This window comes from Anas platyrhynchos, chromosome 22, assembly GCF_047663525.1.
Source record: "Anas platyrhynchos isolate ZD024472 breed Pekin duck chromosome 22, IASCAAS_PekinDuck_T2T, whole genome shotgun sequence".
In the NCBI taxonomy this organism is placed as follows: domain Eukaryota; kingdom Metazoa; phylum Chordata; class Aves; order Anseriformes; family Anatidae; genus Anas; species Anas platyrhynchos.
In genome coordinates, this window is record NC_092608.1 from 7717339 (window position 1) to 7741835 (window position 24497).

The window sequence follows — 24497 nt, forward strand, 5'->3', positions numbered from 1 at the left end:
AGAAGCTCTACTTTAAATGTGTGAGCACCTACACTGTGCTAGACAGCAAGTGGTTAGAACTGATCCAGTGGCACTGACTCGGAAGTGAAGCCCACAGGCCACTGGAGACTGAGTGCTGCTGCAGAGTCGCTTTCATTTACTGATCTTTGTTCCACCACTTTACCAAACACTTCCTTTAAGAAAAAAAAAAAAAAAAAAAAAAAAAAAGAGAAAGATTCTGGTAACAAATCTAAATTCTAACGTAAAGTGAACCTGAAAGCAACTATTCTAAAAATAAATCACGTTATTTGAACATAGATGAGAATCCGTCTGTTGCTTCTTTTCTGATAAGCCACTTTAAAATGACAATTCTCCTACCATGATAACATTTAAAAATTCAATCAAGATTTGCCATTTGGAAGGTGCTTCCAGTTCAGTAAAACAGACTTTCCAGAGAACTGGCCAAGTGTTATAGACACACACATACACACAGAGAAACACGCAAAAGAGGAGGAAAGAATGTAAGGTGATGCAAACATGGGCTCCCTTACCGGCGAGCGGGTCTGAGGCTGGGTGTTCATTGTTTGAGGGGCTTGAGGGTACACCAACGTGGTTGGAGCTGCATTCTGTCCTGAGGGGTACGGAGCCTGCCAGGGAACAAAAAAAGGGAATAAAAAATGAGCGTATCAAATGATTCATCCCAAAAGATCGAAAGTGAACACATTATCAGACAAACTGTTGATTACCATTAAGATAAAGAACACAAAGAGATCTGGCGATTACAATGGCGAAAGCCTTCTCTGTTAAGGACCCAACCATTTACCAACACCACCCTAAACTCCAGAAGCACCACAGTAGAAAACATGAGAACAAGCAAACATCAGCGCAGCTCAGTGTCACTGAAGCCCTGTTGCCTGACCCTGCTTTGAACGTGAGCCCAAGGAGAGCTGGAACCACAGGTATTGCTGGCAGATCCTCTAAAACACGACAAATGACAAGCAATAAGCTTGGATGCATTTAATACAAGCTACTGCTGCTTTAAAGCATTTGCAACACAATGAAACTGCCTGAAATTGTTACAGATGTAAGACAGACCATTGGTTGTGTAAATTTTCATAGTTCCGTTGATTTCAATGGGCTATAACAATTTATACTCCCAGATGCTCTCTCCCATGTTATTTGCCCAAAGTAACAATAAACTGGAGCTGTAGTTATGCCGATCACACATTTTAACAAGACATTCCTCCCTTCAGAGGACTTCCGCCCCCGCTTTTTTTTTTTTTTTTAACCAAAAAAAGCTTACCTTTTCTTTAAATTTATTATTGCATTGGCCCCAAAACCAGCCTCTAGTCTGTGCCAGCCTTCACTTCCAAGAGGAGTTCCCCCAGGCTCTACGTGCTGCCCTGCGGCTCCTGCGTGACTCCATCACAATCCATTTCTCCTGCTCCTCGGCTCCTGCCCCCTCTGCCATGGCCACTACCTCGCCGTGCCAGCTCTGGATGTCAGCGTTACCAAGGGTAGCTGCAGTCGCTACTAACCCTCCGGCTCCATATCATCAGATTTACCTTATGATTAAAGGAGCTCGTCAGGTCTTGGGTCCCCTCCAGGGGAAGGTCTTTGGGCTCACTTTACAGATTACGGGAGAGGATACAATTAAAAACATTGCCAAACCTCCCTGAACACAGAAGTGCTATATATTCCCACTGCAAGCCACAGCCTTGCAGAATCTTCTCATCTTCGAATTTTATGGCCCTGGCATTAAAATTCAAAAGCAAGTATAAGGAAAAAAAGGAAACTTTTTCAATCCATAAGGTGGTATCAAGAGAATAGGTTTCACTGCACCAACCCTCAGGCACATTTCAAGGTGTCTTTGATTTGAACTGTGCTATGTTTGATGTCAATAATTAGATTTTAAGCAATGAAGTTAAGCTATAGTTGGTAGGCCAAATCTGTTTGTATTCAAGAAAGAAGAAAGAAACTTAAGCAACTGTAGTTTCATAGCGATCAAGACAGGATTCACACAGTGTGGCGATCCAGCAGAAAGCCTGAAGCTCTGTTTCAAGCAAATAGCACGAGGAATGGTTTAGGAATGACACAAAGTACCAAAATTTGGTGCTGAAGCCTGTAAAACTTCTGAGTCTGAATTAGCAAACCATGCCAAGTACACGCAGACCTGTTCTGGCTTTCAAGGGAGTGCCAACCAGCTCCCACAAGCTGCAAGTAGCGCCTGATGTCAGGTTCTAAGGAAAGCATCCCCTCGGACAGGAGTTACTGACGGACAATTGCAGGGACTGCAGGAGGGGAAGAAGCCTCCCCGAGAGCAGGAACGCACTGCTCACCTCCCAGGCTCAATGTGCATCACCTTCCCTGCCCCGTGTCACCTCCTGTCCCACTGGCTGTTCTGAGAGCAAATGTCTGCACATCCCCCTTGTCTACTTTTTTCCTCTTTCAGCTAAGCCTGCTCCACTGTGCTGATGTTCATCAACTCTCTCAGCCCTGAGAGAAGTACTTTCCAGCTATCCCATGCAGTAGGAAGGAAGAAATAAGTTAACCAAAGAAAAACATGGAAGAAATGAAACTCAGCTGAACCTGAGTCCTACAGCAAAGTCACAGACCCTACTACATCTCAGGCTCCTCAGCCCTTCCAAAATTAGCTTGTGTCGAAGGAAATATGGATGGGTCTTGGAGCAAGAGTATGCCTTATATTGGAGGAGCGTCTTGGCACATCTGACCACTGAAAGGCGTTACCTCAGCATGTCCCAGCACACGTTAACTGCCCCATGCCACGCAGACAGCCTAACAGAGACCTCTGGGGTCTTGGCGTTACTCTTTTTTCTGTTCTGATTCATTCCTGGACATCAAATCCCCAATGAATTTCCTGCTGATCAACATGTAATGCAAGGTAAACACAGTCTAGAGACAATCTGACCAAGGAATTTTCCAGTTTGGGATAAGAACTCCAACACGACGTGCAGAGGATAAGGGGACTGAGCATGACCCCACAGCAGTGTCTCACCCCAAACACCAACCGTTGCAGCACCTCCTGACTGCTGCCTGGGGAGACAAACCCATCGCTGCACAGCAAAACTTGAGCACAAACACAGCCACTTACCAGAGTGTTCCTACTACACAAGCTAACTCAGAAGGATGTTCTGTTATTTCCTCCCTGATTTTCAACATTGCTTTTTGGGTTGAAGAGATAAGAAAAATCTCTGTCTCCAAGTACATCATTAGATCTGTGCTGTGATTTAGGATACCAAAGCACGTTTAGTAGAATATTTAGCTGAAGAGTGTTATTCTGCAGCAGTTTGTATCGACACAGCAGAAGAAGAGACTGGTTCAAGAGTAATTCAATGTTTTCATCAACTTCTGCTATGGAAGCAGCAACCTCTGGCAGGCAAGCAGGGCAGGTTTTCTGCTGCCCCTCCTCTTCGGGAGCTTCTGTGGTCCAATCTTCTCGTCTTACCGCTGGCAAAATCTCTAATTCATGTTAACAACTAATTTGCAAGAAGCCTTCTAGTTTCTGAGATGTCAGATGCAGCATCAAATATTTTCCCCTTTTATTTGACAAGTGTGATTCTGCTTGAGCTGTTCATGTCAATGCTGTATAATAAACAGTATGCACCACATCTCACAGCGGCAACGGCACCACAGCAACAAGATCTCACCCTAGCGTAGAATAATCAAGCACTAACGAGACGTGGGAAAACGCTGCTGTCTTTCTGTCCGTGAGGTTCTTCTGCTTTTCTCTTACCTTGTTCCCGACTTTCTGCCCGTTCTGACATCCAGGTGGCTTCTCCCCTTGGAAGATGGGTGGCTCGGGGTCAGTCCCCGTGCTGCTGCAGCTCCCCTTCACGGAGGGCAGCAGGCACGCAGGGCAGGCGGTGCTGGAGGACACCAGCACACACACGGGCTGGCTGACCACACCTCCTCGCGCCTCCTGCTCCGTACCTCGAGAGCAGAGACCTTACCCCAGATGGTTCGAGCGGCTCCTCCTCTCAACAAGAAGGGAGGGGGGTATCAGCCATCCTTCCCCTTTTTTAGACCCCGGAAAACCAAGCTTTCTTGAGGCTTAACTTGCACACAACAGGATAGAGCCCAAGTTAGATACAACTTCAATGCTACCACCGACATCCCTACCCACCTCCAAAACGCAGCTTTCTTTCCATCAACCAAGCAAAGAAATGCATAGGAAAGGCAGTGCAGCTATCACTAAGCCTAAAAAAAAATGAGCTTTATCAGAATGACTGTAAAGCAGGCATTTTTAAATACAGTGCCAAATTTAAGTACAGCCACCTCACTGATAACAGATGTCATTTCTGACACTTGCAGGGCTGAAAGGCAAATGCAAGATGATGCAGCAGAGTATTCAATTTGTTTAAGTATTTAAACCCTATCAGAGCCAGTATAGCACGGAGTCATACAAAAAAAACCCAACACATCACCACATGAAGGCTTAAACAGCAGTCACTGAAGGGTTTCTCCTGCTATTATTGTCATCAAAAAAAGGTAATGTTTTGGGCAACCAGTGCTGTTCCTAACCCAGACGACAGCTCGGAGTGCAAGGTTTGCAACTGCAGCCTTGAGAAGTGACTGCAAGACAAATCTCGCTGAAGACAACAAACATCATCTAAATAAACATGTTTCACAATTCTTAAACAACAACAACAAATGCTTCTGCCTGGCATGCTTCAAACCAGCTGGAGGTGTGCCTTCCCTGGTATTTGTGTCAAACACCATAACAAGGAAAGAAAAAAAGTGCTTTGTAGGTATCTGCAGTACCCGGTAGCCTACAAAAGCCCCACCAAAACAACCAACAGCATAAATCACAGCAATCCACTGCTTTTCAGACAAGTAGGCTGATTAAAAGTATCACACACATTTATCTGTCAAAAGGACTTTTTCTGTGCCAAGCACCTAAATAGGTATGCGAGGTGATTATAATCATATTCAGTCATGCTGGAAATGCGTGGCTTTTATGCACCGTGGCTGAAAAACTGAGGATGAGGGTGAAAAATTAAGAGATCAGCAAGGAAACACTCCCAAAATTCCCTAAATAAACTACCGCAGAGGGGAATGCAGGGAAGCAAGTATCGCTCAGTATACAAATTTTGCTCCAGAAGCGTCTAAATGCTGACACTGAAATCCCTCAAGTTCAATAATTGCAGCACCCTGAGCTGGAACACAATGGATGGCTGCTGAGCTGCTCCACTTTTGAGGCAGAGCAATTTGCTTTCCTTAAGCTTTCATCTTAGTGATTTTATGTTTCAGACATGGCTATCCACAGGGGGAAGGCAATAATATTTGTGTTTATGGATTCCTGCAACTTGCTGGGGAAAACCCTTTCTCTCTGTTTTCTGTGCAGAGTTCCCACCTTGCGCTGCTAGCTGCGCTAAGCAAAAAAAAATCACTACCAACAAAACAAATGAAAAAAGTTATTCTTAGATCAGTTCCCGAGCTGGTTAATAAACACTGTGCCTGCTGCGTAACATGACTCCCTCAGTACTGACTGTACTGGGAATAAACAGGCAAAGTACACACATCAGGTTCAGAAAAAGCTGAGTCACGCAGCTCTCTGCCTCCTGCAGCCAGTGGAAATTTTTCCTGTTGGAACAAAACTCTTAAATCCCCAGGCAGAAAGGTGCTGCTCCTCAGCCTCCTTGAGGCCTTCAGCAGCCCAGCAAGATCTGGCACGGGCAGGGGTTAAGCCCCGTCACTGCTGCTCGAGTCCTCCCTTGCCTCACGGAAGAAGCTCGATGGGTCTATATTTACTGAAGTTACATAGCAGGAGGAGAAATGGTCTTGCGATTTCAACGCATGACCGTGACTCAGGAGCCTGCCGCTCTATCGCTGATCCCTGCTGTGACCTTGGGTGCGAAAGCCTTTGGACTTCCAGTTACTCACCAGTAACAAAGGAAGCAACCGCGCTCCTATCCACAGCCAGCTGAAACTCTGCTGAATGCCAGCAAAATGCTTTAATCTCGTTGGGAGGATCATGACAGCGTAAGCAAAACATTTTATAACAACACGAAGCACGCTGGGCCAAAGGCAGCTATTCTGGAGCAACCCCAAAGGCTGTTTTTCCTGCACGGACACAACAGATGGAGATGGGATTCTCTGTGGTGGGACAAATGATACCTGCTGCAGTGATTTGTATCTCAGGTGAGATTCTGTCACTGCACCCACAAGCAGAGGGCACCCAGCTAAAGGCGGACTGGAAGCGTCACCGCACAGACATTTAGAACGATTTTGAATCACTTTATGCCAACATCAAGTAAAGGAAGCGTGCATCAGCTGGATACTGAGGATAAAACTGTTGCAAGCTCCATCCCTGGCCCCAGGAGACCCCTGAACAAAACCCGATGCATGCCTTCGCCTCTGATGTACCAGCGTCTCTGAAGGACAGCAGTCTCATAACCACGGTGCTCCCCGACCCAGCTACACACCAAACATTGATTAAAGCCACTCCAGGTGGGCACGTAGAGTTACACTGCCTTGGGGTACCTCACCCTGAGGGCTCCTGCCCCAAAGTTACCAGTTCTCATGTATGCAAGCTGCCTGACACAAAGCACAACTGCTCCTGGAGCTAGGCACAAGACAACTGCAATGGAGTCAGCGGTAAGATCACTCACAGCACGGTTTTCCCTTTCTTGCCCTACTTTTAACAATCACACCTATTTCTCCCTCCAAATGTTGAACTATTTTCCTGGAGGAAAACAACAGCAGGGAACGTGGGCCTGGCGGTGTTGATGCAGCAGCCCTTGAGGAGGTTTCTCAGCACAGAAAAGCCTTAGAAAGCTTTCCCCTGGGTCACTGGCCTGGACAGCAGCAGTTTGGCCAGGGATGCAGGTGAAGAAATCCCTGCAGCAGCATAAACCATTGCTTGGTTCACAAGCGCAGAAGGAAAAGACGTGGCTTGTAATCCTGAACCACCATGTATTTGGTGAGTTGGTTTTACTCTGCCCACCTACAGCCCAAATCGTTTTACCACCTGAAAGACTGCAAGTGTACTGCACCCAATAACGGCAACTTCTCTGCATTTAGCTCTTAAAATAAGAGGGTAATTTAAAACCCCTCTGCCCAATAAATTCACCCACAGGCAGCCACATGCCAGAAGTATTCCTTCAGACTGCCCCTCCTACACAGCCGGCACTTTCCTTTTTCCTCAAGCTTCACTTTCTGAATGGCCTCAATCCAGCGAGAGGTGTAAGTTGGTGTGACCTCAGCACTACCAGAAGCCGTTCTGATTTTCCCCAAACCCAAACCAGTTGCTCCTGTGGTCTTTCAGCACTGGTGCTGCCTTCCAGTGATTGCAAAACTGTTTAAAACTTCCAAAGACTGAATGTTACACCAAGATTATTATGATTATTTTTAATCTGATGTTATTACGAGGCAGAAATAACAGCTAGGGCCAGAGCATCTGAGTACAGCCCCAAATTGCTACCACTACAACCCACATGAGGAAATGACATGCACATTGTCCCATCTGGCGTACTGACTTACGAACTCCGGCAGCTTCAAGCAAAGGGTTGAAGGGCTCCTGGTCCTGGCAGCGTCCCTGGCTGTTGTCCCAAGGACGGGGATGACCAAAGGAGAAGTGAAGCAACTGTTGACCTAACTGGTGCATTGGCAACAGCCAAAGTAAAACCACTTCTTAACTCTGAGTTCCTGAGCTCCCAACCTACCCAGTGAATTAGCAACCTACAGGACAAGTTCAGGTAGAAAAGAATCAGATGTTTTAACCCACGTGCACTCAGAAATCAACAACACAAGAAGCCACAACAGCCACATGAGACTATGCGTCAACCACATTAACGAGCTAGAAATGCCCCACTTGGTGACAAACATGCAACAAAACCAAAGCACCTCAATTCTTCTAGTAGCCTTCCCAATGAGCACGTATAGGAATAAAGTCCTGTGGAAGAAGGGAAGTGCCCAAACAGCTGAGAGATATCCTGCAGGAGTGAGCCGTGTTAGTGCTTGACACGTTCCCTCTGATGTGTACCAATGTCACTACAACACCTAGAAACCTGCACTGAAACCACATCAAGTTAGGTCCTGTGCCTAAGCACAAACTATGTGGCTCCTGCCCAATGTTTCTTTTGAACATCACTCATTTTTATTACTATTTTGTAACTTGATAATCCCAATCCCATTGCTTTTTTTCCTGACATGCCCTGCAGTCAGCCAAGCAGGATCACGACAAACAAGAATGAAGCTGATGCCTGCAGTGACTTCTATAATGTGAGTTAGGAAAAGGTCTGTAATGTCTGTAATGACCGTATGTAATATGCAGAACCAGCTCATCTGCAAACGCTGCAGTGATGGAGAAGCCTGAACTATTTAATTTAGTCATTTCCCAGGCTTTTCTACACACTGCCCTCTCAAAGAATGCATAAAAACATTCTCGCACTACTCCCGTAAACTATCTCAGCTTTAACAGGCAGCCGAACCATCCCAAATTTAAAAATAGCACAACGATTAAAGCAATAAACACAGGCAATTCCCCTCTAAACGCTCGTGGTTTGACTTTTGTTATTTCCAGTGATACTTCAACTGCAGCTAATCAGACACCATCAGGTTATTCTGTTCCAACAGAACCCCCCTCACAGCTACGTGTTCAAATATGCAATTCTTTGGCATATATCACATCACGACGTTCAATTTTAATTGAAATTTTAATCAGCTCATTTGCAAATTATCCAGCACCACTGAAATCAGCTTGTCCTCATCATAGCATCTCTGTAAAATAAAAATAATGCAGTTCTACTCTGCCAACTGTCTCCCAGGCAGTGCTCCTAGCCTCGAAGATGCACCAGTAACTTGAAAACACTCTGTTTCTGTGTGTGTTACTATCTATCACTCGGAATATTTAAAGTCCCATTAAAACCAACGAGGCAAGTACGACCGCTCTTCTGTGACACTGAACGGGTTACGCAGACTGGAGGTTTCCACTTTCAAACAGAATTTAACACTGGATCTACAGAGCTGAGCTGGCAGCACAAATACCCTGCTTCTGATGAAGGGGCCAAGCTTGTCTCATGGGTGCAAAGTCTTTGCAAATTTACTAGGGGGGGGTCATGGCTATGATTTGGAGGGAAGCAGAGAGTAAAAGGAACCGTGTCTATTTTGTGAGTTGAAGTATTTCAGCTTTTTCAAAAACATTTCCTGAAAACACCAGGTACTCAGTTCCAGGTGTCTCTATACAAGTGTTTTGGCCTCTGGGGGGGAATTTTAGGGATTCACCAAACTGCAGAGCAGGAAGAGCCTGCGCTGCTTGCAGCAGTCGCTGTCCTCAGCTGTCCTCATGGCAAGCACCCCAGTGTCCTCCCTGGCCACTCGCTCCCTCCTCCCTTCATCCAGAGCCCAGCCTTCAGAATTCCCCGCACTGGGTAATATAAAACTCAGCCTTTACTGGATGAGAATATCCTGACCCAGGAAGAATTATTTCTCTGACAAACGTGGCTCAACCTTTGTTATCTTTACTCCTCTGCAGCAGTTTATCTCAGGGTCTCTCATCTGTGTCATTACCATCCCTGCTAAATTTTTAACAACCTTTTTATGGCTTCACATGATTTAGCATCACACTTGCAAGCAAGCAAATGCAGAAAGCTGAGCAGGGAAACAGGGCCCTAAGTAGCAGCCACAGAACTACAGGCATTTTTCCTACTCTAACATCAAAAATCACATTCCCACCGAGGGAAGAAGGCAAAGGAAATGTGGTTTCCTGTTCCCTGGACAAAGACGGTTTGTGCAGAGGGCACACAGACACAAGATACACACTCTTTTCCTTCCTGCTTAAGACACTGCAGTTACTATTCTTGTAGGGACGTTACAAAGGAGGAGGGTGAAAGGGAAAAGAAAGACAAAGTGTCCCTGTTTGACGCGCTGCCTCCCAGAAGTTCAGGCTCACCCTGTGTTTTTAACCCCGGTGCTGCACAACCCTCACGGTTCTGTTAGCAGCAGCCGCACCGCTGGAGGCGAGCATCCCTCGGCACAGTGCTTCGAGCTCAGGTAAGCACAACCCAGCTTTGGGAAGGAAAAACAATCACTGGGCTTTTTATTTATTTATTTATTAATAGCAGAAGTCCAAGACATTCAAGCTGATAACCAGGAGCCTAAGTTCAGACCCCAGTGCTGTGGTCACCTGAAGATGCAGAGTGAAATATTTAAATTAGGGTAATTTGGTGACATCGGGGGGGACAGATGTCCTGCAGGCAGCTGTCATCCTCCCAGGCAGCTGTTTATTGCGGCCATCACAACCCATCACATGGAATATTATCTGCCTAAGTTCAAACTGTTGCTAACAAAGGCACGAGGGCAAGGATAAAGCCACAGCAGATTATCATTTCATAACATCTGTAAATACTGGTCTGGATTTAGTTGGCGTCTTAGAGGGACTGAAATGCCAGTCCCCACCTAGACTGCAGCACATGGCTCGGAGCCCGGGGTTGGTCTGGTAACGACCATTGCATAATTAAGTGAACTGGTATTTCCCGTAACGAAGGTACTCAAAAGTATTGTCTGCGTGTGCACGTGCGTTGGGGGCAGAAATTCCAACACCTCCACTGTTGGAAGCAGACCTCTGAATCTCAGCAGAAACCCCTGAGTTACAAAGTGCTCTTCACTTGTCCCGTAAAATTTTTCACCAATTTAACTGGAATATGAACTTTGAGGAAGAACACTTCTGCTTGGAAAGACAACCTGCAGTCCACCGCAAGCCCTAGTCCATACCTTTCCTCCTAGTTTTTTTCCAAGACCCAAGAAAAATCTAGAGCTGATCTTATGAGCATTATGTGGTGTAGGGATGTCACCTGAGACTAGGACAGAAAGGGCATGAGCCATAAATTCAGCATCAGCCCCTCTGGTTAACCAGTGCAACCAGTTCTGGAAGCTGCATCTGCACCTGTCTGTGCCGCAGTGTTACTGGTTCCTTGGGAAAACACTGCCAGCAGGTCAAGGGAAAGATCCTTCCTCTGCTCAGCGCTGGTGAGCCAGGTCTGAGCTCCCCTGTACAAAAGGGACTTGGACACGCGAGCCCAGTGATGAGCCATGACCATCTTTAAGGTTGTGGAGCATCTGGCATACAAGGAGAAGCTGGGACAGCCAGGACTAACTTCAAGATGAGGAGGCTCAGGGGACACCATGGGACAGTGCACAGAGGACAGTCAGACTCTCCCGAGTCATACCTAGTGAAATGACGAGAGGAAATGGCCACAAGTTGAACCACAAGAAATTCCATTTACATATAACGAAACGAGGTTACTTGGGTTGTGGAGTCTCCATCCTTGGAGATACCCAAACCAAGTGGCCATGGCCCGCAGTGACCTGCTCTAGCTGAACCTGCTTTCGGCAGCCACTTGGACTGGATTTTACGAGTCTATGGCATAAATCAGACTAAACATTCAAATTTTCCTGCCTTATGCTGAAGCCCAGAAGTACCAGAATAAAATCTTGTGCAAATGTGGACAATTTAAAGCAACCAAACTAACAGCACCATAAGGAGAAGTCTACAGAGAACATGGACGCAGCTCTTTCAAGCCACAGGGAGCTAAAAGTGGAATTACTGCTCCATAATCATCGAATACTTTCATGCTCCTTGCCACAGGTGGAAAGCAGCTCAGCAAGAGTCCTGCTCGCAGGACAACCTGTTTATTGATCCCAAACCCTCACCCCATGGGGCAATCCTCCTTACTCATGCTGCAAACACCTCCAGAGGTTACAGCTCAACACTTCCCTCGGCTGGCACCAAGCTAACCGTGGACGCCAGTCATTCAAGGGCTCCGACTCTGAAATGCTTTTTATGGAAGAGTGACAAAGCCACTTGCTGGGTTTTCATGAATTCCAAGAATACAGTTTTGTTAGAGTCTTTGTACTGTCAAACCACTTGAAAAGCTTTTCTAGCTAGCAAACAAACTTGTTTCTCCCCAGTTTTATCTATTCACGGGGATTTTTTTTTTGCCCTTTATGTTTACCAATGCAAACTATGTAAAGCTGTGACTCTTGTGTTGATTTCAGTGTTTATTAGGACATACTGCCTTCTACAACATTGTGCTTGTTTAAAACCATGTCTTTTTCTGAAGCATGCAAGAAATTGTATGGAACAGGAGGTATTATTACAGAAGGAATATGAGAATAGAAATTACTAAACATAAGGAAATTGGCAAGTTGTTTCACGTTATTTTCTTGTTTTCTATTATGAATAAAAATGTGTTTCAATGAGTAGTAAAGTCTGAAAAGCATCAGTATAAAACTCAGTCCACATGACTGTGATAACAGAAAATATGCACAGAAATCTCCTGAAAACAGGAATCGGTGACATTTTAAAATCACTACAGAAGAGTTCAATGACCTTCTAAAAATGCTACTTACAACACCACCACCAAAAGCTAATGATAACATTTAAACTGCTTTTGATTCACCAAAGTATCACAAGCCAAAAGAAAACTCTTCGTCTAGATCATGCATCCTGGATGCATTGTGTGGCCAAGGCACCTACCTGCGAGCTTTCTTATTCAAATAGCTACATTTACACCAGGGTGGACAGGCCAGGGAAGACACAAAGCTGGGCCAGGTTACACCTGACAGAAAGCAAGCTCAAGAAGGAGTAGAAAAACACAAATCTTCACCTGCTGGGCACACAAGACTACACAGAAAATCATTAAATGCTGTTCTCACTGAACACCCTCAAAGCAGTAAAAAGGACTAGTAGCAGCAAGAGCTGGGTCTGGAAACAGACCTAGTCCTAACCAGGCTCAATTTTTGGGCTGCAATCTTTGCTTTGCACGTGTATGTGATAAAATCATAACAGATTTTCCACCTTCCTTATTAAAAAAAATGAAAGGCTGTTTCCAGTTCTTCCTAAGTGCACAAATATTTAAGCCAATTCATCCCATCTACGTCGTAACCTTGAAATGTTAACTATTTCCAAGGTTAAATAATTATTGAAGTTCATAGCATCAATTTGCACTTAAAGCTGTATTTGGCCTTTCCCACTATCCCAGATCTCCCTTCCCCAAAAGCCTGCAGCTCTTCTTACACACAGCTGCACTCCCCAAATTAGAAGACAGCTACAAAGTTGAGCTTTCATACCCAAAAGCATCCCGAAGCCCAAAAGATGCTGACAGCAGGTGCTGAGACACAGACACGCTTTAAGTTTCCAGCACAGGTTTAAACTAAGGAAGCAAAAGGCACAGCGATGAATCAAAAACACAGAAAGACGTTATATGAACAAATTTTCCAAGCATTATTAGCCCAATCAAACAACTGCTAATCCTATTACAAAACACAGAGTTCAGTTTTACTTCCAGCAGGTCTTTAACACAAAGGCCGGAAGAAGATTACACTTCTCCTGGATTTATCAGCTATTAAATAACTCGTATTTTCAAATCTCCACCTGAAGTCATGTACTCCTTACAAGCTCCAAATTAATGAGCTGCATTACTAATACTCACCGTGAAGAAGCTCGAGCCAGATGTCCAGAAGCATACACAAGGAAAGAAGGGAGAAGTACGAGAGGTGGAATCGCTGGCTCCTCAAGAAAATACATCAGTGTGTACGTGTGGAGGGCAGGTTTCCTGCACACAAAGCACCACCACACGTCCGGCTGTTTATATTTTTTGTACCCTATATCTGGTACAGAATAGGGTACGTTCCATATCTGGTACGGACAGAAGACCCAAGACACTGAAATCTGCTGTTCAGAGGCAGAAGATGGGCAGCATGCAGCTGCCGGTTTCTCTCTTGACCAGGTCCAGCCTCATCTGCTTCGTTTACGCAAGGAGAGCTTGATCTCTCATTCTACGTCCACATCATTGTGGCTGCACAGACAATTGCTAATTAGTATCTGGCAACCATACCTGCTCCACAAGTTACGAGACCCTGTGCATTTTTAATTGGCGTGAAATCTGCTACAACACCACCTTACACAAAACGAGGAGCTTCCTGTACAGAAAAGCTCTCTGGGGCGAAGAGTTCAGCAGCAAGCTTGGAGAACCAACTCTGACAAAGGTGCCCACAAATACGTTCTCCAAACAGAGAAATGAAGGACAGGGTGTTTGCACAAACAAGATGATAAAATTAGAGAGCCCCTCGTGCTTCAGGGACTGTGGGAGTTTATTATCTGACCTTACAGCAATTGCTTTTTCGTGGCAAAGTACACATGGACGCAGATAACAGGGAACGGTTGCGTTTGGGGGAAGAGGAGCGTCAGGCGCAGCCTGCAGGCTACGAGACACAGAGGGTCGCTGCCTCCAGTGCGAGGAGCAAACAGCTCGTCCCAGGGCACCTGACTTACCCCAGGGTGCAAAGAGGTGAGATCAGGATTAAGTTACATTCCTTCTTCCATTCCAATTCATAAATAAATGTAACTTTATTAAAAGCACCTAAAATCTAAATTGGGCAATGAACGATGGGAGGGAATAGTGAATAAACATTATGGTTACAACAGAATTCCAGCTCCTGTAGAAAGGATCCAAGGTAATAAAAAAGGGGGCTTGGGGATTGCCTATAAACATGCCACAGATGGCATACAGACATGCTTCCTGGCACAGATTCCCAGACCTTAAGGTACTAAGGAATGTCTCACTGCTATTACAAACGCTAATTTAGCTATGGTGACATTTTTGAGGACCAGAATGAGACCACAAAACTCTTTTCACTTAAGGCAAAGAACCAGATGGTAACAAGTTTCAGCTAGTACAATCTGTTTTGGATTTATATCAGCCACCTAAAAGTCAAGGTCTCTGTATACCAGGATCCTGAGAGTTCAGTTCTCTTGCACTTTTGTTTTCTATGGGTGTATCTTGGCATTGTTAGAAACAGATAAGGGATTATTAAACACAGCTGTCAATAACTACAACAGCCTCAGAGGAAGGTCTTGTTAGATGTCACGGGGTCTTCTGCTACTGGTTGCTCAATCCTTTCAGCCTAACAGGTAGCCATGGGCACAAAGCACTGATCTGCTCAGCACACAGCGTGACCACAACAAGACCTAGAGCTTTCACTGATTACAGAGGAAATTCCTTGTTCCAAGAGTTGCTGGTCAGCGCTTACAAACTGTAGTCCCAGACTAAAGGAATCCGTCAGCACACGCATCAGAGCCCACACTTTTCAAAGCTAAGGCAGAGAAAGCCAAGAGTCTTTCGGAACAGCATTTCTGAACCACTCTCCTCTTGTGTTGCTTCATCTCCAGAATGCCAGAATCCACTACACTTGTTCCCCAGGATCCTTCAAAACACTCCTAGGTCTTGGGGAGGAAGATGAAATTGTCTTCTGATGCCCTGAGCTTTGCACGCTGCCTCCTGCCCTCGCCTCCTGCTCACACTACGACTGAAGAACTCCTCTTCCTCTTTTGATCACTCGGTGGACAGAGGGAAGCATTTTTCTGTGGACTCCTTCCAAGTAGCAGTCTGGTTGCTTTGGAAGAGCTCTACTTTATCGTTACTCCCTTCTTAAGGCACGACTACACAATAAATTACTGTAACGTAAAGCCGGAGCGGGGGGCAGATTTACAGCTTCTCAGCTGCTTTGTGTTAACTGCCCGTGTGAATGCTCTTTGCCTGCACTACTCACACTGGACTCCTCACATCCATCACAGGATGAGAGAGCTCAGGCAAGCAGCAACCCTGCAGTGCCCTGTGTTCTGCAACCCCACGAGCTCCCCTACCTGATCTCATCTTAACTTGCTCCGGTAGCCATGCCCAGGGAAAAACTTATCTGCTCCTTTGTGCTGATTTCTCCTTTTCTCTGCATGCCAAGAAAGTGAATTGTCTTGAGTTCCTCCTGAAGTCTGCAGGCCCAGAGAGGAGGCAGAGGAGATGTGCCGCTCCTCTCCCAGTCTGCACGGGGGGCCCTCTGTGCAAAGAACAGAAATATGAAATTCTGTGTTCGTGGGGCCACATCTGGCCATAACATCACTGAGGCAACATGTGCTGTGCATTCCCAAACGCTAGCGGAGTTCAACGCATTCCAGAGAGCAGCATGATTTCAAGGCCCTGGAATCTGGGAAGGTCGGGGGAAGCAGAAACACTGCCTCTTGCTGCAGAGACAGGGGGTGTGGGACTGCGTCTCATCGCTGACAAGCTCTTCTAGTTTTGCTACAGAAACTAATTCTGAAGGGCAGCAAAGTGCCAGAGGCTGATCATTATGAAAGTCTTCAGAGGAAGCCTAACAGCAAGCCTCTCTACTGCTTTGGGTATGTTACATGGAAAAGGTAGAAGAATGAGTGAGAAAAACACCAAACCACACAGCACCACACAAGACATCTGTTTCTGTTTATTTAAATAAAGTTAAAGGAAAGCCAGCTACAAAGGTACAACATACATTTGCACCTGACTTTTCTTCCCAAAAGACAATAAATACCCCATACATCCTCCCGATCCGTCTTATCCTAGCTTTGTTTCCCAGTTCTCCTACAGAACACCCAGTACCATCCTGGAACCTCATCACAGGCCTGTGAAGCGGTCCCGCTGCCTCAATACCTAGATTTTTTTGTACAGGACAGTAGCTCCTTGTATCACTTACCAGCATTTTAAGGCATTACCTACCTCCCACTACCCAAACTTACTGGAACAACTTTACAGCTGTCAGAACAGCAAGGGGACCGCTCCTTACGCCTCACATCTAGATGGCTAGAACAGAAGATACCCACATTCTGCTGCCTGTGGCCATCCCTCAATTCCAGTCATCTGAGCCTAATATTTCAAGCCACAAAGCTGAAGAGAGGAAGGAGGTTCAGACATATGCCATGTGTAGAAATTTGTGGAAACGCAGCATTTATTAACCTTCTATTCCCCTCCACATTACTGCTTCTGGAAGAACGTAGCAGGAGCTCCGAGCCCCCAGAGGAGGGATGCTGAGATACCAGACACGAGCAAGGGACTGATCTCTTTGCAGAGCACAGCACTGACAGTCAGCAAGCAGAGTGATCTGGGGCCACACAAGTAACACATGTGCTATCACTCTGGCAAAATGGTTTTTAGAACATAGCAATATCTGAAGCCCAAAACCATATGTATATATTTTCATTCACTGCTGACTAAACACCAGTCCCCACCTTGAAAAGACTCGGTTTTAAGAATATTCATTGAGTCATGGTTCTGGGGATAACACAACGACCCCTTAATCAGATTCTAACTCAAATGGAGCTGTCTCTTCCTTATCTTTTTAGTTACTCTTTCAAATCAAGAACACACACGTTAGGCACAACTGGACAAACGCAGACGACCTTTGCTCAGTGCTCTATCAGGAACACAGCATGGGTTGTTACGATACGCAGAGCTTTGAAATGCCATATTGCTGCTGCAGAAATCAGTAATAAACCATTCATCGGAGCACCACGTCAGCTCAAGTCACTTTATATCAAAAGGGAAATAGCCGGATTCAAGGGGGCCAAACAGATGAAAAGAACAATTACAGCATGGAAAAAGCTCTCATGTGATGAGAGATTTAAAGGGCTTTGATTGTTTATCCAAATGAAAACAAATAAATGAAGTCATTGTAGAATTTCCCCCAAAAAGCAGTCTGGAAACAGGAGACTTCCACTCACCTCATTTCTTAATGCAAGCACAAGAGGGCATTCAATGAAACCAACAGGAGAAAAATGATAGATGCAATAAAAAGCTAACACTTGCATCTAACACGCTGCTAAACTGGAGAACTTGTTACCATAATATAATATTGATATTCAGCATTTAACAGGGGTCAAAGTGAGGTAAGGTATAGGTAAGAATATTCAGAATTCTAGGGTTAAAAGCAAAACAAAAGGAAACAAAAAAAAAAAACCCACCCAACAACAAAACTAACACCACAACCTTAAGTTAACCCAAACCTCTAACGTTTCAAGGGTACACAAAACTTTCTCTGGGAACAGGCTATGCTTTAACAGCTTATTTCAAGAGACTCAAACCCCTTTTAAGCCTTACTGGTAGAACTGCCCCAGGTATAGGGCCTCCCATTTTCATTCTTTACCATCACTTCCAGCTGCAAATGTGAGGGTCAACTGATGGGAACCCATAACAGTGAAAACACCTGGTCAGAGGCAATCCCATTCTGCAAATGAACAGAAATCACTATTTTTCCTGTTTTGCTACCGAATCCCAGCTTCGTAGCTGTAGCTAGTTTTCCCCTGTCACTTAGGGAAATAAACTGTCCAGACCTCAGGCAATGGAATCAAAATACCTCGTTCCTCCGGAGTCCCTGCAGAGCACAATGACTGGTGCTTCCCTCACTACCAGGGCCTGGATTATAACTTTGATTTTGCTTTTGCTTCCTCTCACTCAGCACGCAGGGCCTGCCCCATACTGTTAGAGGACAAATAACCCCTCACAGCCCTCAAGGATCCTCAGCTGACACGGAGGACATAAGGTCAAACTGCTCCTACCAGCAACACCAGAGTGACACAATCTGACGCTCATTTCCAAGACGATAAGAGCCAGCAGAACAGGAAACGAGCATTTTCCCGGCTGGCTGGAGTGGTGATTTGGCACAGAGCCCGCTGTCTACGTACGCACTGACTCAACAGGAAAATATTAAGGGAAGAAAAAAACCTTGATTAGAATTTTCTTTTTAAGAGGCTGCCTAGAACGTTCTCTTTCTTCTCCTCTTATCTACCACATGATTAGCTTCCCTTTGTTGACAAGGCCTACCAGGAATGAATTTCTTGATACATGACACAAGCCAGACAATAGATGAGGGTTTGCTCTGCAATGCTGCTACATCCTCCCTCTTTGCTAGGTGAGGCTCAGTCCTCAAAACAGAGATTTTATTACCAACAGCCATGCAGCGAGAGTGCAAGGAACTGCTCAGAGACCACTGACTAGTGCCTGCAAGCTACTTGTGATCCGGAATAGATACTTCTAATTTCTCACTTCATAAAGGATGAGCATTTGCACGTTTTCAAACATGACCACAGGTTTCCAGTTTTCCCACTGAGCGCCGTCAAACACGCATCGCTAAGCTTTATGTACAATGCGTGGCATTAAGGTGAAGTGTTCCTTACGTGACCTCATTTGTTTTCACACTTCTCATGGTCTAAAAGGTCAGTTAGAGTTTAATATTTCATCCAAATTAAAGAGGCTGGCAGGAAGAACAGAAAGCTTGCTTTCTCCCAGTGCTGCAACATGCCTGAAGCCATTACCACCACCTTGCTGTGGCCCCTGCTGACACCTTGCTCCGAACAGAGCTGAGCAGGTTGGTTGCTCAGAAATGCAGCTCTGCTCCCGTCTGCTGCCTTTGCTCCATTTACTCAAACAGGTATAAATTAAATGAGTGAAACACAGGGCTTTCCTCCACCTCAAATGTTAATACTTTTACACATCCCACTTTCCACAATCCCTTATCTTTCATCTCCCCTCTCTTTCCGTGCTCCCATTACCTGTCTTTTTCACCCCTTCCTTTTAAAGTAAGCTTTTCCACTCCCGTGTCAACCCTATAGAATATTCATCTAATAAAGACTACAAAGAGACCAATTTATTTCACATATCTTACTAAACACTGTTTCTCCATTTTATTGTAATTTCTATTTATCTCTTCCTCTGTACATTTTGTAATCAGTCCTTTGTCTCATTTCTTTTATTAGCATTCATTTTTGCAATTCATTTTACTGTCCTGCTTCCTAGAAGAACTACAAAATTGTGGCAACCTGTACAGAACATTTGAAATAGAAAACCCTTAACAGAGAAGGCATCCGGTACTGCTATGGAGTTTAAGATGTAAGTCAGGCCATGCCCCAAAGCAGCCAAACTCTACAGTGATGCACTTTCCTCATCAATGATTATTTTCTATAATTTTTCAAGTTGCTTCTAGTTTCTGTTAAAGAATCAACAATGAACTGATGGCTAATAAACTGGAGTGCTACCTAAGTCACTGTGAGGTTTGAGCCATATAAAGATGTCGTTCATCAATCAAGTTTTATGTACTGGTCACAGACAGGACAGATTTGTCAAATTTGAGCAGTAAAGCTGAGAATCAGACAAGAGGAAAAGAGGGCGGCCGGGAACGTTCTGCTCCAATGCCAGCTCTTACCTGTGAAAGCCCTGGGGACGATGCATGTCCCGGTGGCGTTGCAGCAAGATTTGGGTGTCCCTTATTTATTTCATGTGCAGTGTAAGGGGATGGGGCAGGAGGACCCGGCTGTCTTGCTACTTGTGTTACCTGTGTGGAGATAAACTGTTAGTAAAACATAATATTAGTAATCCAATCTTTGATACTGTAATCTTTTTAAGAAAGCAGCTAGCAGCATATTATTATTTTATTATTGTTATTAAGTGAAATGCTGTACAAGTTAGTTAACTCTATATATGATTCAGGAAAGATCAAAAACCAAGAGCACCAGCTAGAGTCACTGGGGAAGATGTATAGGAACTGCATGAGCTTTACTGCTGTGGCCTTGCTTTGCAACATCCCTTCCACTCCAGGCCTGCAATTTTCTGATCTTTCGTCATCACCATATCAAACAATACTGTGCTTTTGCAAAGCGATACACATCACCAGTGACCCAAAAGAAAAAATAAGGGAAAAATCCACATACTTCCCTCTAAAAGGTTAAAAAGGACTGCCCAGAGGCCTCATCATCTGAAGGGTGTGCCGCCAGCAAAGAATGCAATACCAAAGTAATTCTTGCATACACTTATCTGCTATCTCGATCAAAACTACGAACTGAAACACACTAAGCAAGATGTTGTAGAATACGTTCGTGGCACATACACTTGTTCCACTGTACTATCTCCTTGATGGAAATATTTAATATGTAGATTAGACAGTCACTACAGCAAGAAAGGGAGAATCAAAGCCAAAGAAAGAATCACATAGCCATCAGGCATCACACTCGCAGCGGTTCAACACAACTTTTTGTGGATTTGGTTAGTGTTCACGGTACGGAAGTCCCTGACTCGCTCATCCACCGGCTACTCAGACCTGTGCTTTCTTGTTGAAAAGCACCCACTTAGTTCCACGCACGTAAAAGCACACCACAGGCAATGCTCAGGAAGGGATATTGACACTGCGTGGGTAATTGAGTGAGCATCTCTCGCACACACGCATGCTGCCCAGCCTTGGCTAGCAGCAGATGTACCAGGAAAGGCAGAAAAGTGCTGCCTCCATCTCTGCTGAGCGTTAGCACCAAGCTCCAAGACAGCACAGCACAAGAGCTGAAGTCACAGAGTTCAACTGAATGCTTTTCCAAGCCATGTTATTATATTCCAAATATCAATGCCTTTTTTTTTTTTTAACATTACCTAAAACACTAAAACAGCTGCACCATCAACAAGAAGGATAATGTACAATTTCTCGAGGCTTGGAAGCAGTCCAGAAGCATTCAGTGGGGGAGATTTACAGCAGCCCTGCGCCCATCAGAGAACAGGGCGGGTCGAGGAAGAGCACCTCGGCCTCCGTCCCCAGCTGGATCCTTCCCTTCCCTGGAAGAGGAATCATCTCCGTTTTGGCTGACATAGACTGGCAGGTGCGTGAGCAACAGCCTCAGTCAGCTGAATCAAAACCAGCGCTACAGAGAGCATCAAAAACCGTCCATGTTCTGTCCCCAAGAAAACCAAAACCCCTTATGTGACACCTAAGACAGCCTTGAAGGACTTGTCATGTCAACAGAGCACAAGTCAGTGCTTAAAAGCGACTCCATCACATGACGGATATTGGAAAAATGCAGTTAAGGGCGGGATATGGAAGCAAAGGCAACAGTCCGCAAGGAAATCATTCACACAAGGGGTCCCACTGGTAGCTCCAGCCCATCCCCAAGATGTCTCCTTGGACGCCGCTGTGCACTTGTGAAGAAACAGAGCTTACTTTGAGACAGCTGTGGTGCTTCACACACCGTCAGCTCTCATCTCCCTGCGCTTACAAGTGCTCACGCTACTGTACCTAAGGCCAGAGTCACCCAAAATCCTCTGATCTCCAACAGCTCGCGTACCTGGCCCTTCGTCACAACGCGTGCAGTGCAAATCCTCACAGATGGCTGATGAGGGGGACGGGGGCACCGGCAAGTAAACATCCTGGGACAGTGTGAGCATTCAACAGCCCTTCTTGGCATATTAAAGCAGCTGCATGCAAATAACCGAGGTTGGAGGTTAATTAAAGTCTGCAGGAACCAAAAAGAAAGCTGTGCAGCTGCTTGAGAGATGGTCCACGAAACACCCTCATGTAATCAAACAGCAGACAAGTAGCAAATACGCTACAGGCACGGGTCTGGACCTATAAAGGTTGCTTGAAAGCCTGATTACGGTAACAAAACAATCAAAAACCATGCCATGATGATACTTGGACAACAACACCCTGGGACAGGGTCTGAAGGGAGGCTACCACTGACCTGCGAGCACTTCCTACTGCTAACCTCACCAGGCCTGGCTTCGTGCACCCACAAAGAAGGTGGGGCTGCCCTTCTAGCATGGGCTGGAGCAGCATCCTCCTGGCCAGCTGCAGCAAGGGAGCTGTAGAAAATGTGAAATGTAGTAAAAAAATGAACTTGCTGAATTTCTGTGTTCATTCAGTAACCAAAGTTACTGTGAGTGCATTACTTCTGTTCTGGGGTGCCCACAGTGCCTGGGGTTTGGTTTTCTGTGTATCAAGTGAGATTCTGCAAAACAAACTCAGTCTGAGATTATTACGGAAGCAAATATCCTTCTTAAATCCAGAGAAGAAGTTATTTTCCTAAAGATGAATATGTAATTTTGTGTATCCATTTGCCGGGCCATCACTTCCTCTGTTCCTTTACTGAGTAATATGAGGCTATCTATAACTTCCATTTTTCAGAAGCCTTAATCCTATGCTTTAAAAGAAATAAAAATGAAATGCGAAGTAAAACTCGGGCTGGAACTGTCTCTTTTCCTTTTGGGTTTAAATCTTTTGTTTTCAGCACAAATTTTCACAAGTTTTGGATTATTCTTCTCTCTCTGAGTACATAATTTCAGGTACATTGTCACGTCCAGGAAACCCTCAGGTAAGACCAGAATGGATGGGGCACACCGCAGACACCCCTAGATTATGGGGACTGCCTTGCCATGATACATCGATCGTTTATCATTAACCGCTCTTTTCCCCAAATTAAAAAAAAAAAAAAAAGTTCAGACTCAAACTCTTTACTTCCAGCATCCAACCTATTTGCCTGAGCCGATGCAAACAGCCCCAAAGACGTGCTATCAGCACCCAAGGAACCGAGCAGCTCTCCTCTGCAGCCAGGCAGGGAACGGGGCGGCCTCCTGGCCCAGGTCGGCACACAGAGGCTGGAGCAGCTAATCCTCTAATCTCTTTTCTATGGGATTCTCTCCTGCACAAGAATATCCCTTTAAAGGACACGGGGCGAACCGCAGCACCTCTGTGGGGTGTGAAATTAGCAGGGGGGCACCAGTGGGCTCTCGGTGCAGACAAGCAACCAAAGGGGCACCCAAGCGAGGGAGACAAGCCTCACCTAGAACCTGAATTCAGCCTCCTTCGCAGTGCTGGATTTTTCTGCCTTCCTCAACAACTGCAGGCGTTCACATCAGCACCAGGCATGAATAACCCACCTGGAAACTCAGCCTGGGCTTCTCAAGGAGGCAGCACTCCCCACGCAGCGCGCACCCTGAGCACAGCAGCACTCAGGGCTTTTCTGTGTGCAGAGACAGACTGCTGGACAGCTGCCTGCCACCTACAGATGATACGATTCTCATGCTGTAGTGGAAAATTTGGGGCAAGTTGGTTCCTTGACACCTTGGGCAATGACTCGATGCTGCAAAGAGGCTGTAGTTAATACAGAAAATTTAAGCCAACGTTGGATCTAGCAACGCTGCAGAAGCTGCTCAAGCCTACAGCCAAGCAACTGACAGGCACTCCTCTCCGAAGCCACAGGCACATCGAACTAACGCTTCTGCTGATCAGAAGCACTTCTGCTTCTGATCATTAGTCCATATTCATTTTGTTTCCAACAGAAATCAGTCCCCAGGACCCCAGGTGCAGCCACACAGGGTGGCCTATGACATTTAAGATCACCGTTGCTACACGTTCCCTTTCTGTTATACATCAATGTGTTTCCCCCAAAACTCTAAGCCAAAACAACCTGATTTAGACATGGAAACGTTTTACAACAAAAACAAAATTTCAGTCTTCTGCCATTCTCGGTTCTGGAGTCCACAGGTTTGGGACCTTAGAGCAGGGGTAGGAATAAAGTGCCAAAACTCCCTGCAGCAAGTGGGGTTAGGAAGCACCAGGAAGGAAGCTGCTTAGAGGAAGAAACCCAAATCTTTGGGTTCAAAAGTAGCTCTTACGATGGAGCATTCTCCATTATTGATGAGGGGAACTTACTACTATGAGGTTAATTCACTGAAACAAGCATTTCTGAGGTTGATTTGCTGTAAAGCAATTCTACTGCTGGATTTCAAGAGAAAAAAGAAAAGAAACCAAAAAAAAAGAAAAGAAACCACAAAAACCCTCCCCGGTACCAGAATTTCCTACATTATACTATACAAAAATAAATGAAGAGAATAGCTCACGAAATAAGGTGTTTTTCTTTCTAGCATCAGTACAATTTCATT

At 45.3% G+C, this 24497-nt stretch overlaps 1 protein-coding gene across 21 annotated transcripts in view; it reads right to left on the reverse strand.

Annotated features, from left to right (window-relative positions):
• EIF4G3 (eukaryotic translation initiation factor 4 gamma 3) overlaps positions 1 to 24497 on the reverse strand; it is a 152347-nt gene that overhangs the window by 80687 nt on the left and 47163 nt on the right. For 11 of the 21 annotated variants that reach the window (XR_011804627.1, XM_072026772.1, XM_027443092.3 and 8 more), the window contains 2 exons: positions 20005 to 20148; positions 531 to 626 (listed from right to left, as the gene is read on the reverse strand). Coding sequence is in view for 20 of the 21 variants with exons in the window: in XM_072026772.1 (XP_071882873.1) it covers positions 531 to 626; positions 20005 to 20148 (240 nt within the window). In the remaining variant the exon portion in view is untranslated. Of the gene's footprint in view, positions 1 to 530; positions 627 to 20004; positions 20149 to 24497 lie in introns of those variants that run through there. The other 10 variants (XM_027443094.3, XM_072026782.1, XM_072026777.1 and 7 more) reach the window with 2 other exon arrangements.